At 39.2% G+C, this 26,791-nt stretch overlaps 1 protein-coding gene across 1 annotated transcript in view; it reads right to left on the bottom strand.

The window, feature by feature from the left end:
• Positions 1-8,983: 8,983 nt before the first annotated feature.
• LOC139743479 (hepatocyte growth factor receptor-like) overlaps positions 8,984-26,791 on the bottom strand; it is a 39,541-nt gene continuing 21,733 nt past the window's right edge. Inside the window, exons 5-19 of the mRNA XM_071653961.1 lie at positions 23,367-23,522; positions 22,611-22,832; positions 21,437-21,591; positions 20,717-20,858; positions 19,636-19,772; positions 18,734-18,898; positions 17,208-17,316; positions 16,331-16,624; positions 15,234-15,392; positions 13,969-14,233; positions 13,363-13,515; positions 12,199-12,458; positions 10,986-11,258; positions 10,205-10,341; positions 8,984-9,158 (exon numbers count right to left, since the gene is read on the bottom strand). Coding sequence (XP_071510062.1) covers positions 8,984-9,158; positions 10,205-10,341; positions 10,986-11,258; positions 12,199-12,458; positions 13,363-13,515; positions 13,969-14,233; positions 15,234-15,392; positions 16,331-16,624; positions 17,208-17,316; positions 18,734-18,898; positions 19,636-19,772; positions 20,717-20,858; positions 21,437-21,591; positions 22,611-22,832; positions 23,367-23,522 — 2,802 coding nt within the window. The remainder of the gene's footprint in view (positions 9,159-10,204; positions 10,342-10,985; positions 11,259-12,198; positions 12,459-13,362; positions 13,516-13,968; positions 14,234-15,233; positions 15,393-16,330; positions 16,625-17,207; positions 17,317-18,733; positions 18,899-19,635; positions 19,773-20,716; positions 20,859-21,436; positions 21,592-22,610; positions 22,833-23,366; positions 23,523-26,791) is intronic.

A 26,791-nucleotide genomic window follows, 5' to 3' on the forward strand; every position in this document is an offset into this window, starting at 1 on the left:
CAGGAGGCCCCTGGGCCCCCTGGAATTCTTTCCAGTCTGCGGTACATTCTACCGTGAGATGGGCACAGCAGTCAACATCAATATCCTTCTCAACCTCTGACTCATAAGAGGGATGTACACAAACTCTTTACTTTCGTGAATGAAAAAAAAAATAACATTGACTTTCAACTAACTTAAGAAAAGTGTAATTTCATAGAAAGATGTATATTTTCGATTCTTCTGCTGTCTTAATGTGGCTAAAATTGTTCATGTGTTTTACAACGTGACAACACATATTGAAGACTACCTTCTTACCGTGTCATGCTCAAAGGAATATCTGTTGTAATTATGCTGAGGTTAATACATTTTAGTTTTTTTTTTTTTGTAGGATTGTTTGTTGGGATGTCACATTTCAGTAAGTGATTTAGATTTTCCTGGAATTCTAATGTGAATGATTTTGAGATGCAAGCACATCGTCACATCAGTCTGTCATTACTCTCTTAATGATGGTATGAAGTGCCGATACCTTGTACTTCAAGCAAATGGAGCAGGCATGAGCTACCTGTATATTGAAAGAAATCCGTAGTTCTTTTACAGGGAGAACCAAGCGGACTTTGGTAATAGCAAGCCCTACAACATCTCTTTGTAGAAGGAGTTTGAAAAGGCAGAGCTACATGTACATTTGCTTCTGTGCAGGTTGTGTAGACATTTCACCTTGTGGTGCTATCAAAACTCCAACTCTATATGTCAATACCTGCTTGACTCGTTCAACTGCCTGACGACTTTGCATTTTTTAGACTCAACTAGTAGGCCTGTAGTGCGTACAATTTTGTACCATGTAATGACAAACAGTGAAGGCAGTAACTCTTGAATGCAACATACAGGGCTAATCTTTTTATACAATGTACATCGGGCTTGTAACATGTTAAAACAACTGTGCATGCTGATCGACAATACATAGAAAATAGAAAAAAATCACAAACATCCATGCATCATGCAAATGTGGCACTCAAAGATGAAGTTAAGACCTGTGCACCTTAATGGTGCCATTTTTGGTCCAGTTGCTGCATGCGAGGAGGTTATGACAAAACCCCAGCACAGGCGAAAATAGTAATTGTGCCCTGCAAATGTGGTCACATTTCAAATGTGGTTTTTGAATATGTCAAGGTCAGACCAGTGCAGAGAAATGTTACAATAGCCATCCTTTTTAGATTAAAAGAAAAAAAAAAAGAAAAAAAGAAAAACTGACTAATACAAATAAGATGTACCGGTCATTTGCAAAGCTAATTCTGTGAGACTGTACACAATTCAGAGAAATTGTCAACCTAGAAAACTGACTTTTTCCACCCATTGAGGTGAATTTTTTAAAAGACTTTCTTTTTAAAACCAAATTGTTTTAGAGAACGTCAAGCCCACAAATAGTTATTTATGTATTTTGTCATTTTTAGAAGTCCTATTACCAGGCATGTCACAATTACAAGTGTGTTAATCTTTTCAGTTAATCTTAAGCAGAGATGTTGTGCAGGGAAGGAAAATACCACTTCACCTCCTATGAAGAGCTTAAATATATGGTTTTATTAAACAAGGAAAATGCCAGACAATTTATTCTAAAAAGATACATGTAACAAAACCCAAGTCAGTGTTAAAACTCCTGTATTAGCCAGCGTAAAGTATCATTGTATGGTTGAGAAACACAGCAGATACAACAGACAAATGTATATATGGCAAACTTAACTAATATTTTGCAATATTACAGAGAAGAATTTTTATAACCAGGTTACCAGTTAGATCTGGGGAAAGAAGCTGCATATTTAAGACCAACAGTTCGACAATTGAATACTGACATGAATGATTTTCAACTGAAAGCAAAATACACTTTCACGACCTGATATCTCTGTATTTCGGTTTTTACGTTTTTCTTTATTTTTTTTTTCCTGCGGGAATTCTCCCAACACAATATTAAAGGCATAATACAATGTTGTGAACTTAGAAAGGAAAGCGAAAAACTAAAGTAAGAATACAAGTTCATCATCAGGTGAGCTATTCCCGTCATTTTGTTCACCGACAATAACAGTCAACGTGGTGGCAGGTTCGTTATTGTATTTCTGGGAATACTTTCATGTGACGTCAGACCTAAAAGTGCTTGGATGTACCGATTCATCAACTCCAGTAAGAGTAAACAAGGGCACAAAATTCATCTGGGAAATATGTCAAAGACTGTCCCCGACATTTGAGTAGCGACAGACTTTGTGGAATGCTGGGCGGAGCTTTCTTTGTCAAGGAGAATAGTTCAACCTGTTTTTGCTGCTGTCACATCATCACTGATCAGAATCATACGAATCAAATCTGAAGTGACCGATGGTCCCATTGTTTTCAGCTAAGCCCACCTGTACTCGGGACATCCTGAAAGCCTGGTACAAAATGGTACGTGATTGAAAGTGATTGTGTGACAAAATGTTTCCATGTTTCTGCAACTCACAAGATGCAAAAGGTATCATTCTTTGTTTGTTTGTTTGTTTTTCTGGGGGGGGGGGGGGGGTCTTCCAGACCACAGTGTTTGATCTTTATTTGTGATTTTTTTTTCCATTCATGATTGCACCATTACCATAAGGTTGAATGACAGAGAAACGATTGTAAGCAACCCTTCCAACATTGTTCATCTCTCTCCCACGGAGCTGCTCTTGTTACATAGGACCATTGGTTTAGTGTCCCTTTTTAGACTGTTCCGCTCAAGTGGCTCCACCATTTGTACTCATGATTCGTCCCATTTGGTGTTGTCTTAGTCATGAATAAAAGGTAGGGTACCAGCCATGGCGAATCACAAGTTTACGATGTGCAGGGATTTATACGAAAAAAAAAAAAAAGGAGTCATTCATTGTATCAGTAATTATGGATGTCTTGTGACACCAAATTCATCTCACGCTGATTCTGTTTAGAATCGGTCTGATGCATAAGCCTTCCCTTCGGTGACCATCAATCAATCAATCAAAATGCATGACAAGCGATTTCTCAGTGTGGCAGTCGTAAGACGAGTTATCTGTCAGTGTATGCGTGGGTATATGGATTGTGTCAATCACATGTGGTTAGTAGTTGGTTATCATTACAAAGACCTGTAATTTAGCAAGGTTTGGGTATACGATTAAGACATGGCTTGGGTGCGGCACTCATGGTGTTAACTTGAATGAATGTTAGAACAGACCGTAGACTCATAGAACTTAACACTCACCTCTTTCATGTTTTTATGTTTATTTGTAGAGAAATATGCAGAATCTTCTGTCTTAAAGAAGTGATTTTTGTACAAATCTATGCTACTCAGATGACATCCATTCACACAGTGGGACATGTATGGCCATGGTATGTGAGTTGCAGTAAGGAATGTACACCGTGTACACATGAATTTAAGATATTGCTATGTAGACCTAGTGCGTACCTGTACATAGAAATTTCTTTGAAGAAGAAAATGAAATGATCTGAATTTGAACTGAACACAGATATTCTTTCACAATTGACATGGAAAGTAAATTATTGGCCCTCATAGAATTTCCCTGTATAGTCACCAAATTCTTCTGAGATTTATTCTTGACTATTGAATGTGTGTGTAGATATGAGTTGATATTGTACATATTGTATAATAGCACTTAACTGTATATTTACTTGTTCACTCATTACAAAAGTTGCTAGGGCCAATTTTTATGTACAGCAAAGGTTATGATTCCAATGCCTTACAAAAGAAAAAAGGAAAGTACAGTTATGTTCAGTTGCATGCAGAATTTGTGTTTTTGACAAAAGATATGTATCGTTATTGTAAGGACTCTGAAATGTTCGATTGTTACTGTTGTTTCCAACCAATAAATTGTTAGTAAATGCCAATGAAATGACCTGGTGCATGATATGTCATTTTTTGAAAGTTTGGCTGGAGAAAGAAAATGGAATAGAGGTGAACATTTAATTAAAAGTGATTCCAGTCTATTCCAATTAGAATGCAAAGAATCTAATAGAGAATTAGTTGTATATTGGATGGCAGTGAATGGTAAATCAGGGAATATTGCACGAGTTAGGGCCAATATCGCACGAATCGAAGATGACTGCAATATTGGTCCTAATGAGTGCAATATTCCCTTGTATTCCATGAATTAAAGTCATCCAATATTATTACTATCATCTATAATCTTTATCTAGAGAAGGCATAAACTATTTTACAAAGTTAACATACTTCTACCAGACTTTGAAGTTGGCTCTGCACTGAAAAAAAGGAGGAACTTGCATTTGAGTAGGTATGATGTTTGTGTGCTTGTGACTTGTGGCAAGAGTTCACACACTAGTACTAGCAAATGTTTGTGCAACAGACAAGACCAAATATGGTGTATTGTTGCCCGGCCCCTAACTATGGTAGCCTATTGGGAATATTGATACATACAGGTGTAAGCCTATGCGTTCCGTTCCTTACACTCTCATATTGCTCAGTGAAAATTGAGCAAATGAGAATACACATTTTTAATGCACGGCTATTCACACATCCTGTATAGACGATTCAATGCAAATACATGTACACACACACACAGACAAACAGAAAGAAAACTGGCTACAAGTGGTAATAACCGGAAGAAATATCTGACAAATGTGTCCCGAGACAGCCAATGACATTAATATGTTATATGAGCATCTCAAACTGTCATTCGCTACCTGACTGTAAGGACACTACTCTTTTTTTTCTTTTTTTTAAAGATCAGTTTGAGTGTGATTGCTCTTTTTCTGCAATAATGTATTTTATTATTTTTTTATTTAACTTTTTTTGTCCTGATGTTTTGTATCTCCCTTTTCTTTAATGATTTTAAGATGTTTGGAATGTGTGTGAGTATATCTAGCAGTGTGTGTAAGTGTAATAACCATACTGTTCTCGCCTTCAACTTCTGATTGTCATTTATCAGCAGAAACAGAAGCTTGTCTCAGATGATATGAATTTATTACTGTACTGCAGCAAAGACATATATGCTGACAAAATGCAAACACATGCATTAAATTCAGTAGTGTCCATATCAGATAATTCATCAAATACTGCTTAGAATATTCTAATGCAGGACTATGCTTTGAAATTACTGAGTATACAATTTGTAAGCTCAGACATGGTTACAAGATAACGCATAGCATTTTACCTCTGAAATGACACATGTAAATCTATCAATACACATGATTCTTTTTAGTATGCATTGATAAAAAGGATACATAGATGATATATACAAAAATATAATCTTTCAAATATATACTAAAATATATAGTTTCACTTTTATTATTTGTATGGAATGATTCATTACTAAAAAGACATACATTTTTGTAAGTACTCAAAAGATTTTGTTCAGTACCTAATAAATTTTTAAAAAATGAGTAAAAAGATAAATCATTTGAAATTGCAAAACCACCTGACAGGGACGTCTTGCCATTTGGCCTGTACATCCATTATGTTCAAACCAAAAAGTATGTCTTGAACCAGTATAGTCAACTCTCTTTCCTGTTCTCCCACCACAAGAACTTACATATCATTGACATAGACAATATTGTATACCTGCATTATGAGATAATTGCATAAATTTTAGTAGCACAGAGAAAGACGCTTCAACCTTTTAAACAACAAAAATACAAACTGCACCATTAAAATACTCAATGGTGGGCTAGAAAATAGCAAAATGTACATCAGTTTCAGCACAACAAAGACGTAACTGCTCATTCATATACAAAGCAATGTAAAATATAAGAGCGATAGAGCATCTCTAAGGAGGTACAGATATTGCAGACGTTGTAAAAGCTGCAAGCACTTGCAATTATTCCTATCTACACCTGTACAAGTACAAATTGTCGCTGGGGCGACAAGACCTCGTATCTACAAAATGTAAAATGTTCAGGAGAGCCAAAAAATATGGCAGCCAAAGCACTATACCGAATGGGACAGCCGTTCCTTTGACATGCCATGGTGGCTTCATTTTTGGGGTAACCCAGCTAGGATTTGGACAGGACACGATTATTTGACCATAAATGCAAAAAAGTCATTTTCACCAACACTGCAGATACAAGGTCTTGTCACCCCAACGACGATATGCAAGTAGTGTGTTCAATTTTTTTTCCAATATTTTTAAATACTTTTCACGTTATCTTTTAAGGCAGAAGAGGCAAGAAATGCATTATCTATTCATAATTACAATGGAAGGAGCATAGACTCGGCCCTAGGTCACTCTGCAAGAGCCGTGTCTGACAAAATCCTATTCACTGGATGTGCAACTGTCATCAAGTCTTAAGGTACACCGAAAGTCCCAATGATGTTACGTAGCAAGTGATCTTGGCTTTGTGTTTCATCTTGGTGTTTTTTGAACGTGGAAATGTTCAAATCACTAGTCTTACAATACTTCACCAAAACTGCCACACAGTCGATCCCCATTAGTGAAAGTGTGCTGACCTCCTGATGCAGTTTGTGCATTCCTGAACATTTCAGTTTTGAGTCCAATTTCTGATATTTTATTTTGATATTGATTTCAATAAAAATGCTGGCAAGAGTTCTGGTGAGACAGGGCACCTATATTGCATTTTGCCGTGTACGAAGACGAGATGGTAGTACTATAAGTCGTGACCTTTCAGACATAGAAAGACAACGTACAAGGCACTCGGTGAACTTCCAGTAGCACTGCCATATGGGACACTACATTTTAACGTACCATACAGTGTACTGTAAAAGTGGAAATTTTCGCGCATTTCGTGCACCCAGAAGCTAGCGCGAAAATAAAACCATGCGGATATTTTTGCATGCCATATGTTCCGGTAATATTAGTAAATGTCCTGATTCTGCAGAATTACAAACACCCGAAATTCACCTTGCCAAGCCGTGCACAAAAAATTACTCACACGAAAATATCCACTTTTAAAGTACTTTATCAAATGGCACAAATTCCTCTTAACCATATTATAAAACAAAATTATGCACCTGATCAGATCAGCTGTCAGCATAGATTACCAACCCTTGGTAATTCTGCTATGATGTAAGAAAAAAAAAAAAATATATATATATACTGTATATATAACTTGACTAAGCCCTTGCAAAATTTCCAACTATTCCAGAGTTACATCATGTTTATACCAGGTAATTTCAATCAATGCCCTCCTTGACAATTACTACTTGCTTTAATACTACCATGCACATAGTGAAGCATTGGCATTTCTATTTCTGTACATCACAGCATGGTACAGCATGTACCAGACTATATTCTGCTTCGCCATCAGTGTTATATCACTTCCCCTTGACTGGTTACTAAATGTAATTGTGCATGTAATATGTGTGCAAAAGAGACCAGGGCCCCCATTTCATAAAAGATGTTAGGATGGCAACTCTTGCTGGAATGGCAACTTCCAATACCAACAGCCAATCAGGAAGCTGGATTCTTGTCATTGTCATGACAATTGCCATTCCAGCAGGAGTTGCTATCATATCAACTTTTTATGAAACGGGGCCCAGAAGTACTGATATTTACATGCATATATATATATATGAAATATATACAAATATACCACGCTAGTCAAGACTCCAGTTCCTAGACTCAACATGTGAGTGTGGGTGCACTATCATTATCTTTTCCTCCTACAAAATGTACCTACATGTATTTGGAGCAGAAATCAAGCGGTGGCCACCTGTTACATATTCAGACTGTGTCCAGCACGACTATGTGTGCGGCAATGTTGAGGCAAAGGTACAATTGTTCCTGCATGGATAGAAGGCAAACTTTCTCCAACTGTGCTGGAACATATGTCCATGAGAAACCATTAAAAAATATAGAGAGAGATATATAATAATTACAAAACTTTGCTTTCCTGCAGCAACCATGCATTCTCTGCTGATTAAAAAGTGCATCCATGAAAAGGACTGTAGATCTAACAGCTAATCATATATAACTCCTGAAAATATAATCATGTTAGTCCATGATACATAATTCATATCCCTCCTGGTACTGCTTATTTGTAATCAGAGGAGATCTACATGTATTCCTCAACAAACAATTTTACCTCAATTTTGCAAGTCCACATAATTATCTAAAGAATGTACAATGTATGGGACTGTGCATAGCCAACTTTTCAAACTAAATTCAGTCTGTCACAAAAAATACAAAAATACAAAAATACAAAAATAAAAACTTTCAATACTGCAACCATAGTGAGGCTTTGATGTTGACGATTAAGGTTTTTCATGGTTCAAATTACTTTCAAACACAAATACCATAAAACATCTGTGTGTGTGTGCTGATGAAAATGTCCTGGACAGTTTTCTGGAGTATCAGACACATTTGAGACTGAAAAAAACAACACCACCAAATCATTTATATGGGGCCCTATACGTCACAAATTCTGATTGAAGCAGAATGCAATTAACAGGGCAGTAATCCTCATTTGTGGCTTTCATGGGTTACGTAGGAGTTTAGAAAATGTTAGCAGACATCCTAAAAGGCCCTGTGATGAGGCATGTGACATTAACTGCACTCACAACTACTGTTACTATGATCAACGGCTAGGCTATATGTTAAGAGCGGCCATCACAAGCAAAACACCGGAATCACTGCCGGAGACAAAAACAGACAAATTTCCCTAACGGTTACACCTGGTGGCAGTGCCTGAGGTCAGGTCAAGTCAAGTCAAGCCTTCTTTTATTTTTCCTCCTCCTTTTGTTCGTTTTTTTTTTTTTTATGTACGTAGTGGTAGGTAGTAGTATACGAAATCAGCTTGTCAGAACTCGGTTGTTCAAATCACCACCTACATTCATAGGCACTTATAGGGAGGCCACTGCACACATCTAATTCAGAAAGTTGTCGAGACAGTTTCTTTTCAATACGCAGGGCTTCAACTGAGCATTGAGGCATAAACACCTTCTTAAGACTGCTAATGAAGGTAGTTCACAGGAAGACAATAAGCAGACAGCTGGTCCCATCAGGGTGGGGCCTACAATCTCCCATGCCGGTGTCGAGACGAGAAGAAGCTATGACGACGAGGCGCCTGACGTGCCGGGGACATTGACGTAGGTGTCGCTCTGCTCGCGTTCGACTGGATTCTTGCTCTTGACCGTGAGTATTTCATCCAGTTTGTCCACCAAGAGAGTGAAGCTGGGTCGGTCCACTGGACTCACTGACCAGCAGGACATCATTACCTCGTACCTGGATGTTAGGAACCAAAGTCACAAAGAGTACCATGTGGTAAAAAAAATATATAAATTCTCTCAGCATCACCATTACACAAATGTATCTCACAGGTTGCAATGGCCAAGGCACATTTACAAACCACTGGTGGAGCAGTATGAATGGTATCTCATAGTTTGAAGAGAATGATAACTCGCATTGCAATATGCTTACAGCATTTGATATGGAGAGATATATCTTTATCTCACCCGGGTGGTTATCAACAAGATTCTATGGATACACTCAAGCATTAAGAAAGGTCCGAGCATTGGTGAATGAGTATTTTTATTACAGGTGAGTGGAAAGAAAAAAAAGATGAAACTAGAAAAGCGCTCTGAGAGCGCAGACCGCCACCAAGCAGCTACTTTCCAATGATGATCTTGCTCTTCCATAGAGATCAGTGATTTCCACCCATACGTATGCGTGCTGAAAAATCGTCCGATTTCCCAATATAGAAGCCTTTGTTACGTCATAAACCCTCAGCTGCGCGGCGCACCTTGCCCTAGCAGAAACTAGAGCACGCACTTTAGTGCACGTATGAAAACCTCAAAAATGCGCAGCTTGAACTCCCAAGTTCATTGACCCTTCCTGCCAAAATATCGAAAATCCTTCATAAAATCCATAAAAATTTCCAGATCACTACCAAAATTAAATCATCTGTTCCTTGTGTCATTCTCAACCTTTCCTGCAAGTTTCATCTAAATCCGTGCACAACTTTTTGAGTTATTTTGCACACGGACAAACAAACAAACTAATAACTAACTAACAAACAAACCAACGGTAATGAAAACATAACCTCCTCCCTTGGCGAAGGTAATTACTCACATATCACTTGTACATTTTTCTGCTTCAATGCAGATACATTGTATAAAAAATGCATCATAGATACTGTTTGTTTTTTTCTTTTGCAGGTTTTAGTGGGTCACTGCAGAGAATCAATGAAATGAAGGAGAAGTTATGCCTGTCTGCTTTGTGATGTGTCTACCAGTGCACTTTAGCTGTCCAGTACTCCACACTTTACTTACACGTGATCTGGACAGTGGTCAGGCTGGTATAATCGATTTCCAGAGTGCAGGAATTTTAGGATGTCAATGTTGTCCACAGTCGGATACGGGACAATTCCTCGGGTGAGTAGCTCCCACATCACCACACCAAATGACCACTGAGGACATTGAAAATATGAGAGTAGTTTCCTTGTGATTTTATCACTCTATGATCTATCTAAGACTGTACATGTATATCCCATACAAACTTCATAAAAGTTTATTAACCTGTTAAATATATGAACGGAGTGTTACATGTACAACACATACAGATGGCAATGGCAAATTCAGTTTCTCACAGGCAGTGGGGTAAACAGAAAAAAAAATAAAGGAAATTGTAATGTCATGTATTTTGGCTACCATACTTTCCCCATGTTTGCTACCAATATTATTCATACACACAGTTACTCAGTGCCATTATGTCTGCAATGAGATCACAAGCTATTTTTGTACTGAAGTCATGCTTATATATACCATAAAATGCATGCACAGTGCCATTAAGAATGCGCAGTACTCAAGCCAGCTTATTGACTTTTATGTTGTCACTTATTTTGGTCATGTTTGATATCACATAAAGTACCAAAGTGTGATGTCATAGCCATTCATCGCCATGGAAACTGCTTCTTAACAACCTCACCTGGCCTGAGTATTTATGCACGCACCTGGTTCCAACCCAACCTATAACAAAAAGACTGTGACATCATCACTTTGGTACTTGGTGAGAGAAAGTTAGCTACAAGACAGAGGGTCTCTCATATCTCACCACATCCGTCTTTGTGTTGTAGATGTTCCTCTCGAGACACTCCATAGCCATCCACCTGACTGGCAGCTTGGCCGAGCGGTCCTTGGCGCTGTAGTAGTCCCTCTCATAGATGTCCCTGGATAGGCCAAAGTCGGCCACCTTGACCACCAGGTCTTCGTCCAGCATGCAGTTGCGGGCGGCCAGGTCGCGGTGGACAAACTTGAGGCTGGAGAGGTACTGCATGCCCTCCGAGATCTGACGGCAGAACTCCAAGAGTTGCCTGGCAGTGAGCTCCTGAAGGAGAGTGCAAAGGTCAAAGGTGAAGGTTCATGTTCCTCATTTCTCTTTTAGCCTTTTGTCCATCCTTCCTGACTATCCTCTCACATCTGGTTATGGTGTACAGTGGAAAAACCACACTGTCATTTATACCATTTCCACTTCCCGTGAGGTTTTTCCTTCCTGCTCTTTTATCAGGGTCAAGATTGTAAGGTTTACAGTATCTGAGATCTTTCACTCCCTCTTATCTAGCAACCATTTGTACACCTTGGACAAGAACATAGTACATTTGTATATATTTTTTAAAGTCGTTTCATGGCACTGGTTAATGGCCAGGCTTTAAGCCAGGACAAGCATAATACTATTTATCTCATTTGCTGAGTCCTCGATTCTGATTGGTTGTTGAAATTGGGGGCATAATTTCAGCAACTGCCTTCAGTTGTTCAAAATAGAACTAAACTGCCCCATAGTACCCAAACTGTCACAGAGTACTAAACTGCCCCCTTTGGTCCTTGCGGTTGATATGTACATGTACTGTTCTTGCTTGGCTTCCGTAATGTGAGAGGTAGCCCTGGTCTGAAGTGATTGCGATGCAGCGCCTTTGGCAGAACAGATGACAGTTTGTTTACGATATATCAGTGGGTGAAGTGGCCAGTGCGATTGAGATCAATATTCAAAAATTTCATATGGACTGCTTCTACTCCATACTATGACCCTCGCGGCACAAGCTCCTCAGGTGATAGCATGCAGGTGAGATCTTAAGGGGCAATGATATTAACAATGCCCCGAAAGTAGTCCATATCTGAAAATGTAGAAATCATACTGCTATACATACTGGATCTCTATATTTATGTTTCTATTTCTACATTGTATCTATCTCTTTCTACATAAATGAAGCTGTAAAACTTCTGTGATTTTGAAACGAGGAAACCACCATAAGCATTGTTGATGGACTCACGTTGGAGGGGTCGCGCACGTAGGTGAGGATGTCACCATTCTGCATGAAGGGTAGGATGACGTAGGGCATGTTGGTGTCGCTGCTGATGCAGACGCCGATGAGGGCGAGGACGTTGCGGTGCTTGAAGTCCTTCATCATGATCCCTTCCCTCAGGAAGCAGGAGATCTCGTGGAGGCTACCTTGGTGCAGCGACTTGACCGCCACCTTGTTCTCCTTGCCGTCCTGGGTCAGCTTGCCCGCATAGACACACCCAAAGTGACCTGTGGTGAGAGAGAGATAATGATGTCATTGGTCAGAGGGGGCAAAGTTACCACCACCGTAATGTTTAATCTAACAGTGATAAATGAATTGTGATGTCATTCCCCCCAAAATTATACTTGAAATACATGACAAACATATCAATATAGATTTCACAAATATGATATCGATATCTATATCACAAATGTAATACCAATATCAATATCACAAATCAAAATATATTTTTTACCCATAGTGGCCTCTTAATTTTAAACACTGCTCTCTGAAGTGCCCTGCACTGCTGGACAGCCCTACTTCATCTTTATTTTTTTATTTTTTTTTAGCATTTCTGTAGGGACTCTTGTGTCAAGTTCTATAAAATCTTGAACCATTTTCCAGACATGAAATAGAGGGTATATATTTCAACAATCACTGTTTCAGTTCTGATCCTCCTGCTTCTTAAAAGATTTTTGAAGTATTATATATATATGCTTCAAACAGGAAAAAGAATGACCAAGCCAAGTCTTGTCAGTTGTCATCAAGGAAAATCTTATAAAAATGGAATCACCTACACCGTATGTAATGAAATTAATTTCTTCCATACACTTTCTATTTCTTTACTTCCCATATGTAGGTCCTGACCTTAAGATCTTCCAATAAATCGTAACACAACTGACATGTAATGACAAAAAGTCAAAGCCTGCAGAGGTAATGTTTGCAATTGAGATACCATTATTACCATTTTTTCTTATCTTTTAAAGACACTGTCAGAAGAAACAAAGCAAAAAAACAAAAAAAAATCTTACCTGACTGTAAACTTAGATTAAAAGTGGAAACAACTGTGACAAGAATTTATGTGAAAATTGCCAGTGCATATCTTAACAGATTTTCATGCAAACCCTTTATCAGAGGGGAAATGATACACACCAGAGCCTAGCACTTTGCCCAGTCCGATACTCTCCTCGTGGACAAGAACTTGGCTGATTTCGGCAGCCAGCTCGTTGTTGATTTGCTCCAGTAGAGGGCGCTGCATAATCGGCATTGCTCCGTCTATCGGTGAGCCTGGATTGGTGAGGTAGGCTGTTGAAAAGAAGACAAGAACTCCACTACATCATTCGGTTTGTCCAATCTCAAGACTAAAACATGATCTTTATTTCAACATAATATGCGATTGCACCCGCACATATACAATCATCTCCCGTTATAATGAAGGCCTCGGGACCAGCAGTTTTCTTACATCAAAATTTCATTATAATTGAACAAATAAACAATTAAAAAACATATAAGAGCGGATTAAGCAGCAGTCTGAATTTTTACTTTGTTGTAACCGGAATTTTGTTATAACCATGTTCATGATAATGGGAGTGCACTAGCTGTACGTATAAAAGCAGAGCCATCAAGTGTAATAACAGTGGAAGTTTATTTTACTAGTTTTAAGAGAATTACCGGGTAATATAAAGTATTAAAAAAATGAGTCATCACTCAGAAACAAGCAGGATTGCTCAAAACAATAGATGACAATTTTTCCCTTACTGTTTACCCTTGGACCCTGCGTTGCTAGGTGTACTTCCCCTGCTGTCTCCATGGCATTAAAGGCAGCATGAGTGTTGTCGATTGGCATGCTGGCCCGTCGCTTGGACTTGTACCGGCAGCGCACCACAACCACAATGATGATGAGCACCACGGCCACCAGGGCCACTATGGCAATGATGGTGCCCGCCACATGGGCCGGGGGCCCCGGTTTTTTGGGCACCTGCAACATGCCAACGTTGTATTCCTGCACACCTCCAATGGTGACCTGTGAGAAGAATAATTGTATGATACACAACTTAATTCCACCCAGCTACCCTCTTCAATAGCTTTTAATAGCTTCACCAATACTAATAGGGGCCCACATGAAAGCTACTGATTGGAATGCTGAAAATTTAGTCTCTTTCAAACATACTGGAAAGCTATCAAATCAGAATGATCAGTATATATAATGTGTAACGTTACCTGAAGCAGAATTATCTACCAAAAAAGACCACTTGGTGAGCTCGAAGTTTGTCAAATCAATGGTGTTGCCTGAACAGATTTACCACAAATAGGATCTGCCATGATAAACTTATCCACAGATTATTTAGACAGATACATGTATGTTGGGTATGACAGTACCGGTACCAAACATAAATCCAAGTAGTTCCATTAGACATGCAAAGTAATACGACACTTGTGTTACCAAGGAGAATTAACAAGGCCTTTATCATGGTAAGTATAAGCCTATAATCCAAGCGAAGGATGCAGCTATGGTCTTTACTGTTACGCTAAACATCTCATGCGGCGAAACTATTATCTTTGGTAAGTGATACGTCTGACGTGGCAAGGCTACGAACAGTGGATGCACACACCGATATCCTCTCATTGTTTTCTTATTATCAACTATGAATAATTGGTGGCAGTTTTTTATTTTCTTATTATCGACTATAAATCAGAGGCAGTTTTTCATTTTCTTATTATCAACTATGAATTGGTCAATCGGTTGAAATCTGTCTCAGGCCTTAAGAGGTTACTCTCAAGATAAAGCAAGTACTATCCTGGTGTCTGACTTATTCATAGTAGATAATAAGAAAAAAATGACTAAAGCAAGACCATTGGATATAGGCAGTGGATGCTTCCACTGTTCGTAGTCTCACCGCATCAGACGTTTAGCGTAACAGCAAAGACAATAGCTGCATCCTCTGCCTATATCATAGGCTAGGTAATGATTCTAAAGGCTAACTATGGGAGAAAGAAACAACAAACCTTGCATATTATATTACCTGGACTTCGTAGAAATTCGAGTCATCTGTGGATGCCTGCAGTTCAGCGGGAACGTCACATCTGATGTAGGTTGACTGAAGTTCTTGAATGGCACATTGCTGGTTACCTACAGTGACTAAGACCTGGTCCTTGTTGCTCACAAGATCCAGGTATTCTCCCTAGAAAGGGCATATTTGACCAACAATATAAAAAAAATGCAGTCAAAGTCTGTCCTAGGCCTTAGCGGTCACTCTCAGGATAAAGCATGTACTATCCTGGTGTCTGTGAGATGATGCCAATAAATATTCGCATGCAGGGCTTGACACCAGTGATGGCTCAGTGGCCCAGGGCCACTAAAAAATTGATAATGGGCCTCCCGGGCCATTTACCAAAATGGTTAAAACTTTCACAAAGGTTAACTTCTGGCGGCAAGATTGGGCAACTAAAGTTTAAGATAGACTTTTAAGTTTCCTACATTTTGGGCCACTGCTTTTTTTCAGGCCACCAACATGTCAAATTAAACAATTTCAATGGCCAAAATGGGCCACCAGATTAAACAGAGAATATAGTTCGGAGCCCTAAATTAGTTGTGGTTTATCTCTAAAGATTCAAAGGACTCTTTAACAAATGCTCTTGTTTTAAGTGCTGTGATAGATTACACATTAATTGTTTAAATGATGTGCAATAATGAACATGAAAGTTAACAGTAAATGTCACATCCACAACCCAGTTTGCAACATTTTAAAGCTTTTGATATGAGGATAATTATGTCATGGTGCAGTAACATTTCCTTCAAACTATGGACATCATATGTCAAGGCTGAAATGTATTAGAATCTTAAGAGAGAGTTTGATCGTATATTAGCACACTATCAAAATGTTGTATGTTTATCACACTGACAAAATTTGCATTAATATTTCATTTCTTTGTTGTATGTCTCACTGACAAATATGAAACATATCACTTTCCATAAGGCCAAGGTGAGTATGCTAATCATATTCATGTAAAAACTCTTATCTCAAAGCAGGAGTTATCCAAAGTGCCTTTAAGCTTTTGGATCATCGTATGTATACCAGACCATGTCATATATTCAACAAGAGGTTCATCTAGTACTCACATGGATAATGATGGACGGAGAGTCTGGGTCCAAAACCAAGATCTTCTCTTCAAACTCGTCGAGGATGGGGTCTGGGTAGTACAAGAGCTCCCATTGCGGCAACGCTATCTGGCCATCCTTGGACATAGGCTGGAGGACGCGCTTGTGGAACATGACAGTAAGGTTGGCTACTATGGGCTGGTCAGGGGTGGTGACAAGCCCGGAGTCGCTGAGGTCTGGGGCGGGGCATGTCAGTGCCCCCTTGACTAAATCTGGTATGGCATTTGAATCAGGGATGGTAGGCAGTGTGCAATCCTGGGTAAAAAGGGAGATAAAAGTGCATATGGTGATCAGTTTGACATAGAGGTGTAAAGTGCCATGTTAATAAGATGATGATGACCTAATTTTGGAGAGTCAATATTAAAAAGGAGGAGTTTGTTCACAGGAAAGATGTTTTTGAGTGAAAATAGCAATCATTTGGAATGACAATCGAACACCTTGTGTTTTATGACTGACATTCTGGTACTGTAAAAGTGGACATTTTCTCACAAATAATTTTTTATGCCCGGCCTGGTAAATTTAATTTTGTGTATCTTTAATTCAAAGGAGTCAAAGAGATGAAATATCTCTACATATCACAAGCAAACATATTTGTGCACTTTTATTTCTGAGCTATAGTTTCATATTGCATGAAATGTGTGAAAATTGTCACTTTTACAGTAGTCATCTAGTCTTCTGTATTGTCCTGTGACATGTTCCTTGTCATCATTGTTGTTCTAATACACCGCTTTCATTTAAACTGACTTTCTCAAATCTGTTAATAAAAGCAGAGCAACAAAAAACAAACAAACAAACAAATGAAACAACTCTGGAGCTGTGTGGTAGATGTGGACATTACCTTGCTGGCCCTGACCCTGTGGCCAGATTCACTGATCGCCTCTACCTCTATACGCACAGACTGGCCGAGGTGGAGATTGAAGCCCGAAATCTCCAGCGGAATGTCACCACTGGAAGGAGTCCCAAAAAGATGCAGGCAAAGTTTGGATGGGATCAAAAGAGGAGAAGGTGTACATAAAGACATTGAAGGACAAGTTCACCTTCATAGACATGAGGGTTGAGTGAATGCAGCAATATTAGTAGAACACATCAGTGAGAGTTTGAGGAAAATCGGACAATGAGTTCAAATGTTCCAATTTTTTTAAGTTTCTGCTCAGTCACGGCTGGATGAGAAGACTACCATAGCTTGTGATGTCACATGTGTACAATGATATAAAGAAAGTATAAGGGAAATTCAATATATTTTCACTTTTCTCGCATAACAATAGGTCACTCGACTTCTCTCTTTTAGAAGGCAGTGGTAATAATATTACCCTTAATATACATTAGTAACAAGTTGGAGAAATGTGCACTTTCTTCAAAAAGTAAAGTTTTGTGAAATTCTCTTTTTATTTTCCTTATATCGTTGTACGCATGCATCTGACATCATACGCTGTAGTAGTCTTCTCATCCAGCAGTGATTGCGCAGACACTTTAAAAATTCATAACTTTTGAACAGATTGTTGGATTTTCCCCAAACTTTCACTGATGTGTTCTACTAATATTGCCGCATTCACTCAACCCAGATGTCTATGAAGATGAACTTGTCCTTTAATGAACACTTCTGCTGGAACACACGTACAATGGACAGTCAGCCATGTACAGGCAACATCGAGTTGCACTCATACAACTGAGGAAGATTTATGCATATTATGCAGGAAATTTATAGATGTATAAGTCATAGATTATCCACTCTATGTTAAATTCCTGACAGCCTCAAACTACTTTTCTAGAATTGAGGATGAGGAGAAGTACACGACTTTCAAACAAGCATTCCTATACTACCATCAAATTTTATTATGTTAAGATAGGAGGTATGTTAAGATAGGAGGTCTGTAAATGAGGTTGGTGATACAGCATTAGCAAATCCAAAACTTCAACAATTTTGCTTTTGTGAGAGGGCACCGAGAGTACTGGCTGTGCCTAAAACTTCTAACGTCAAAGTATGTCCAGGGAAAATGGCAATATTTCAAGAGAGAAGTACCACTGTACCTTTGTGTTTGCTCTTAACCGTTGAGGAGGAGTCCCGAGTATACTCGGGCAGGCGTCTATGGGAAATATGTGTTGTGGCAAAGTCAGTCCATCCTCAATGGGTTACCTTTGCTAACTGTTGGACATGTGAGGAACATGAAACTGCTTTGTGTGCCATGAAGAAAAGTACTGAATTGAATTTTGTGTGCACTAGCCAGTAGCTTGTCATCTTAATTCAGCCGTTTTTGGTCATTTTGTTCAGTAATCTTGGTTGTTATAAAGTTATTGTTCATTTATTGAGCTCAACTGTGGTATGATAATATAATCTGTGCGGTTCATATACCAGCTAGTACTCACCTGAAAAAGGACTTCTTTGGAGAGAAGTCAGTGACATAGGGATTCTCTTTGTACTCAAAGGCCAGTGCGTGGGGCAACTCCAGACTGTCCAAAGACAACAACACTGGACCAGATGTCGGCTGGCTGGTGTTCTGGGTGGTGCAGTGGAGCTTGGTGGCAGTCACTCTAATGGGATAAGAACAAAGTGGGCATCGATCGTGACATTCGTGATGTGATGCCTGCTATGGTTCCATGACATTTGCTCCTATGACAATTGCTCCCATGAAATATCTGCATGCTATGAGCCATAATCAAACATGAATTTATTCTATAACCACAAACATAACCCTAACCCTAATGCTGATCCTCACATCAAACTAAACCTACAACCCTATCACAGCCCTATCTCCCAACTATAAGTCCTTGGAGCGAATAAAACTGGAGGAACTGTCAAAGGAGCAAATGTCGTGTCACCGACTGCTACACAGGATATTGAGTCAAATTGTGGTAACTGATCTCTAGCTGAACATGGTTGTTATTGTGTGTTGAGGTGGTTTTGCAATGATTTAACAATCATATTTCTGGCAATTTTGTTTTATTAGCTTTACACTCCAGTATGTTGAGATAGACTCAATCTACTACTCTTGTCTCGGGACTGTTTTACTTGCTATATCAAACCTGTAGACTAAAGCTACTTTGACCTGGTACTTACAAAAATGAGACATTTCACTCACTAGGCCACATATGGAGCTATTTAGTACTCAGTGGGGGATCCAGAGGGGGGCGCACCTGGCGCGTGCCCCCTCTTTATTTTTTTGCAAAAACAAAAGAAATAAAAAGAAAAAAATGGGGCGTGCGCCTCCTTTAATTTTGTAAAGGCGCCTCCCCTTTACGGAATTCCTGGATCCACTCCTGCTACTGACCTGTGCACGTGGCAGGGCACCCCGGCCACTGTCACCCGCCTCGTGTTCCCTGCCAGCAGCCCACTCCCGTGAATGATGAGGTTCGTTCCACCAAACAATGGCCCAGCCATTGGACTGAAGTGGGTGAACACCGGCTCCTACAAAACATAGGACCAAAAAGACCTTGGTGATGATGACGAGACAGTCATGTACCTATTAGGCATGTACCTCATAAAACAATAACTTACTAATTGCAATAACAGTAATTTTCATGGCAGCAAACAATCAGCTGTGCTTATTGTTTAAGTTGCTGTCATAGCAACACAAGTGATGTTGTCATGATTGCAATGTCTTAGTGAAACAGAACCTTAGTCTGGTACCCTGGTGGAGCAAATGGGTTATGAGTGTCAGCCACATTAAAGGCCTCTGCATACCGAGCACGGTAACAGCAACGGTCCAGTTTTTCGCCATGGTGTGCCAAAAGGAACCAAGTCTGGTTCTGTTACAATATCACTTCCCCACTAATAATTTTGTTACAAAATAAATCTTCAACTGGTGATTTTGCTGCTCTTGATTTTGACATAAGATAAAGTTTTTGGTGATTTTTTACCAAAATTATTGATTTTTTTGCAGAACCAGACATACAATGTATGGTTCCTTTTGGTGCGACATAGCAAAACAACGGACCATTGACGTTACAATAACGGACTGCTGCTTGGTGTGCAGATTGAGGCCTTAAAAGCTGTTGCAAGCACATGCAATGCAAGAGTTTGATCAGTATCACACTACTGTACATCTTGAAACTTGCTACATGTACATGTGTCACCACAGAGAGTTCTTGACAAATTTCCGGTTGGAATTGGTTGATATGCTGGAGGTCAGGAGAGGTCAACCCGTGTGCACTTCTGGTAAACAATAGTGGCAAACATGCAACACAATGACACCACAATGACGTCTGCAGCATGTAACTGGCATTACAACTAAGACTAGCCTTGAGCAACTATCATCCTCTACCATGCCAGATCATGGAGGGGACACTTTCTGTAGCAATTAGGGTAACCCTAGGATTTGAAGGGTCAAGAGCCTCATATGAAGCACCTACCACATAGGAGTAGATGTAGTTTGGCTCAGAGGAAGCTGTCCCTCCAATGGCAAAGGTTTGGTCCAGGTTCATGTCCACCAGCACGTCTACCACTGCCGGGCCTTGGACGGGATCTTCCACCGGCGGCATCACGCACACGATGCTGAAAAGGAAATAAACAGCAGGAAACAAATTGTTATGATCACACACAGTCAGTGCTTGAATCAAACTGGCTTTGACTGTTTCATATCAGGGAAAGTAACATTTATAACATTGGCAGTCTCTCTTTTCATTTCTTGATCACTAGAAAATAAATAAAGTTCATTCACATTCATCAGCTAGCATTTCAGATATAGAATAATTTGATTAAATTATGCAACGGAAAGAGATGTGGCTAACTTTCATGTGCACAGTTTGATAGTATGGAACTCAACCTCAACCCCTTGGCTTAATAATCTCTTGCTTTCATTTAATGTCGAATTTGTTCTTCATTCATGATTGTTGATCTCTTATGTTATTCCTTTTCATCATCATTATGATCATAATTACAATCACTGTTATAGTAACTTTGTATCTTTCCATGACTCCTAGCTGGAAGGTCATGTGAGAGGTGTAAGAGAAATAAAAAATGTCCTCAAAAATTCAGGAGCGCATAACCCACAAAGCACTGACAGTTCTGACACAGTTGCTGTAAAATATCTGGTGTCTCTTTCGTGAAGAAGACCGTTGTATCTGACTCACTGTGTGATGTTGCTGACATTCATAATGACATCACAAAGCTGGCCAGCAACGGTGACATTGAGCGTGATGTTCACATTGGGGCTGTCGGAGGCAAGACTGTCACCAATGATGTGGACCACGGTGTCTCCCTGAAGGGGGCCAAAGACCGGTGACACCTACCACAGGTGATGGGAGAAACACATCATGAGACACACTTTATTGTCGGTTTATGTAAACTTATATAATGCACTACCCATTTTTTCTACTGGTCCAACCTGTCTGTAAGACCAGTAGGTGCCCAGATTTTCCATCTTTTAATAGTCCATTCCTGAAAAAGTTACTGGTGCGACAGTGATTTTTACCGGTCAGGGACAGTCGGACCAGTGCCAGTGTGTAGCATTGCATATACATACCAGTGTGGACTCACAAACATATGAATGAATGTCACACCTGTGTTTGCTCATCTGCTATACTCACATGTAAAACACACTTGATGTGTAAAATTGCATGTTCATAGATATACACCTAATAACACACATGAATCGGGCTCATGTTGCATGAGCCTATGGAACTCACTCCCATCTTTTCTCTGTGAAATTGACAAACTGGATGACTTCAAAGCCTCACTCAAGACTCACATTTTTCACCAGGCATTCAATTGCTAACTCTTTTGGAGGAGTCTGCGCCTTTGTAATGTTTCTACAACATATGGCGCTATACAAATGCTGTGGATCATCATCATCCCCATCATCACATATTACATCGATCATTGCCTGCCTGGCAGAAGGGCCCTTGCATGAAATTCCACTCCAAAATCAAATTTTTGTTCCTGACATGATTTGACAGATTTCTGAAAGCCCTTTCATTTGAAGCGATCTCACAATTTTTTGTGATTTTTCTAGACCGCAAGCCTTAGGGCCCTTCTGCCAGTCAGGTGACAATTCTAGATGGAATTAAAAATACCAACATGCCTTTGTAAATTCAATTCATCCACTCAGAGACACAACTGTACAAGCTCATTTACATTGCATCAATTGGCACTTAAGTGTGCATATCATCTGAACACATGTGACAAGGTATGACAGAAGATAAGTGAATAATGCAAAAGAAAAGTAATGCACCCTACCGGTACATCAAACATATGCACCACCAAGACACACAAGCAAGACATGGGGTGGCATATAATGATCCTCACCTCATAGATAACCGGTGCACACGCATCTGTGACCCACTCGGGACCATCTTCTGAGTCCACCTCTTCCTCTGGTATATCGCCCGACGCACCGTCCATGTTCTCGCACTCCGCCTGCGTGGTGCAGACCCCGCCGCACCAGCCGCACCTGTTGGGGTCGTTGGAGGTGACGCAGTCTGAGCAGTGGGTGTAGTGGTCGCATGTCCTCAGGCCAATCTTGTACACCTGTGAGATGGAGATGATGATGGACCACATTGCAATGCCATTGTCTATATCCCAATCTCTAACTGTCTCTGATTGCCAATGCTATCTATCATCTTTGTTGTACTTCTCACAAACACAAAAATAAATTGTCATGCAGCATTCCCGCCACTATAACATACGGCAGACGGTCTCGTGACCTTTACACAAGTGAGTCTTCATGATTACTAAACTGCTTTTAAAGCAATGTAAACTTGCAAGGGGTCAAAGAAACTTTGGCCCTGTGTATGAGGGTGTTAAGGCTGAACAGATCAAAATACACGTTCTGCCATTTAGACAAGTCTGTATGATGCCAAACTGTATGTTCCATATGAGCTGTTTGAGTACATTTCATAAGATATTTAATTCATGTTGAGTTTCACATTCTAACATATATATCGATCCTAACCCAGAATACACCCTGCTCCTGTTCTTTCACAACCATCACTTCTTCATGAAAGACAAAGATCTCTTAATGTGAGTAATTAGCCGTAAGTGCACCCATTGCATTTTACATACCTTGTTGGGTGTCATCGCAAAGACATGACTCTTGTCAAGGTCAAAGGGCATATCTCGGAGGACTGGTCCATCAGAATCCAGCTTTATCTTCTTGTAGGGAAGGAGTGGGGGCTCTCCTGCAGGTCCTGGGGTGAAGGACAACGGCTCTAGGATGAACTGTCAATGTGGAGATATAATATGAGACCAATATTAGCCCGCTGAGGACGAGCCCCGAGTATACTCGGGCAGGTGTCTATGGGAAAGGGGTGTACTTTGTAGCAAAATCAAACCGTCCTCAATGGGACAAAATTCAAATCAATCATTACCGTAGTAAATATCGGATTCAATCATAGAGCTGTAATAAAACATTTAAATGTTAAAGGGACTGTACAGTTCTGGTTGGGGTGGAGATTCATGTTTTGAATATTCCTAAGTAAGATAATGAGAAACCTCATATGAAATATGAAAAAGCATGTAATTTTAAGAAGGATTCAACATTCATTTGATGAAAATTGGTTTTCAAATGGCCGAGATATCCAAAAGTGTGATAATAATAAAAGGCGACATGCCCCACTTTTATCAGGATCTCTTTGTTTCACCTTGTTTTTAGATATCTCAGCCATTTCAAAACTTTTGATACCCCTTAGAATTGCATGCTCTTTGACATCTCATAGAGTGGTTTCTGATTGCAAAATATTAAAGCCTAAATTTTCACCTCGACCAGAACTGTACACACCCTTTAACCATGTTTGGGTTTTTTTTGTAATTCAATTCCAACATAATCTGTTCCTTTTACATTTGACACCTTAGAATAATGATCGCAATAGATTAAATGTCACTCAAAATACTGCCACAATCTGTTAATGCATATCAACCAGGAAAACAAGTGTGTGAGCTTATACTTTGTGACACGTACATGCCTGCATGCAACAGTGGTAAAAATAATGAAATTTTTGTGTGAACATTGTATCCACTATACTCAACACTATGGTTATGTTCAGTTGCTTACAGAAGTTCCCAAAGTGTATTTTGATATAATTAATGATATGACTAGCATCTAGAGCTAGAGGCATTTTCTGTCATCAACTGAATGAAATATCTACACAAATACACACCCATACACACTGTACAATCATTTACTAGTACACATACTTCTCGATTGGAAGTACATTATATGCTTATAAAATAGCTACACATGACTGCAAGATAGAATCCAAAGCAGCAAATAGAAAGACAAATTATATGACACAATGGACTTCTAAATAAAATGTAAAAAGTTCAAGTTGCCTTCAGAATTATCCACAGATCAACTGACTTGGAATTTCAGTGAGTCACTTCCCAGAACTATGCTCAAAGCTTTTCTAATCTCAGTGACCTGTTTGTCACACAGGCTGTTATTTCCTGGATCCTGGACGGCAAGATTAAATGACATTTTGCCCTCTCCCTTCCTAATGATCAGATGGAAAAGGGAAAGAACAACAACGATGGCACTTCAGAAGCCAAGTTGTGGTAGGAAGATCTGAAATTTGACATCAGAGCATCTAGAGTTAGTCTGTTTCTGTGTTAATATATCAGAAAGCACACAAGGAATACTTGAACAGTTCCAATATACTCAGATGGGAAAAGTTCACTTTCTTTTCATTTCTTTTTTACATAAAGCAAAGACAGCCATATATGTAAGTTTACATGCAAATCCCACGTCAAATATTCAATCTATCTCATTGAAAAAAAAACCCACAAACAAACAGACAATTCTTCCTTAAAGGTCCTGGGATGTTTACCTTTGGGAGCAGTGATTAAAAAAAATATTCAAGATATCACATCTGATGCTGAGGACCACGCATAGGTCAGTTGTATCACAAAATATCCTCCCATATAAAATTTTTGCAATAAAGCCTAAAATATAAGGGGATATCTCTGTTTTTCTCAATAAACCATAACTGTAGATGGTTTAATCTGCAAACATTTTTATTATAACTTTTGTTCACATTTTGTATATTTGACAATGCTTAACATCGGTTATACTAATTCAAATTTTTACATTGGTTGTTTCTATCCCCAACTCATATTTTAGAACTATTTTGAAGCACTAATGCTGGGTTTTTGTTTTATCTGCAAATTAAATTATGCCTTCATTGCATTTTCATCCTGATACCCCATATATCTGACACGGTTTGATGTCAAAGTTTACTCACTGTCTTCAAACTCTCATTTAAAGTTCATCATAAGAGAAAATTAATGTCTTAGTAGTAAATAGATATGGTAGTAAAATCGAATTCCAAGTATGATGATAATGTATAACGATACATAAGAGAAAATTAATGTCTTAGTAGTAAATAGATATGGTAGTAAAATCGAATGCCAAGTATGATGACAATGTATAACGATACATATTGAACAGGCCTATATATATCGCCCTGTTGCATGGCAGTGGAACATGAATGGGTGGAGGTCTGCTAAGTCAAGTAATGATTATCCATGGTGAACTGACAGAGAGTTAACCATTGAAGACTAGTCCCGAGTATATACTGTAAAAGTTGTTTCTTTCGCGTACAGAAACTTTCGCGGTTTCCATTAGTGGCAACTTTTTCTCGTGTGTTTAAATTCGCGGTCGGTAATGATAGCGTTGTAACAAGCGACGAGTTCAAAACATTTTCGCGTGATGTTAAATTCACGGTTCAACCTCAAAGCGCGAAAAGCGCGAAAATAAAACCACCGCAAAAGACACCACTTTTACAGTACTCGGGCAGGTGTCTATGGGAAATGGGTGTTGTAGCAAAATCATACCATCCTCAACGGGTTAAGGGTGTACACAAAATATTATAGGTACTGTATACGGCACATATTTTGAAAGGTTTTTATTTTCACAAATTTGCTATTTGTGTGCTTTTCACAAATTTAACAAGGAAAAGTAGAAATTACGCGGTGCGTAATATATGTCCCCGCCGGAAGTAGCATTTAGTAGCAAAATGTACAATATAGGTAAAAAGATCAAGGTCAAAGGTCAAAGAAGTCAAAGGTCAAAATTCTATGTAGAAGTTTTGAAGCCCTCACCTAGTGCCATCACATAAAGCAAACGGAATCAAAATCGGGTTAGAAATGGCGAAGGAGTAGCATTTTGTAGCCAATGTACAATATAGGTCAAAATCAAGGTCAAAGGTCAAAGAAGTCAAAGGTCAAAATTCTGTGTAGAAGTTTTGAAGCCCTCACCTAGTGCCATCACATAAAGCAAACGGAATCGAAATCGGGTTAGAAATGGCGAAGGAGCAGCATTTGGTAGCAAAATGTACAATACAGGTCAAAAATCAAGGTCAGAGGTCAAAGAAGTCAAAGGTCAAAATTCTGAGTAGAAGTTTTGAAGCCCTCACCTAGTGCCATCACTTAAAGCAAACAGAATTGAAATCGGGTTACAAATGGCGAAGGAGAAGCATTTTGTAGCAAAATGT

The sequence above is a fragment of the Diadema antillarum genome, unplaced genomic scaffold, assembly GCF_040938485.1.
Source record: "Diadema antillarum isolate AM-2024a unplaced genomic scaffold, OU_Dant_1.0 seq00001085_RagTag, whole genome shotgun sequence".
In the NCBI taxonomy this organism is placed as follows: Eukaryota; Metazoa; Echinodermata; class Echinoidea; order Diadematoida; family Diadematidae; genus Diadema; species Diadema antillarum.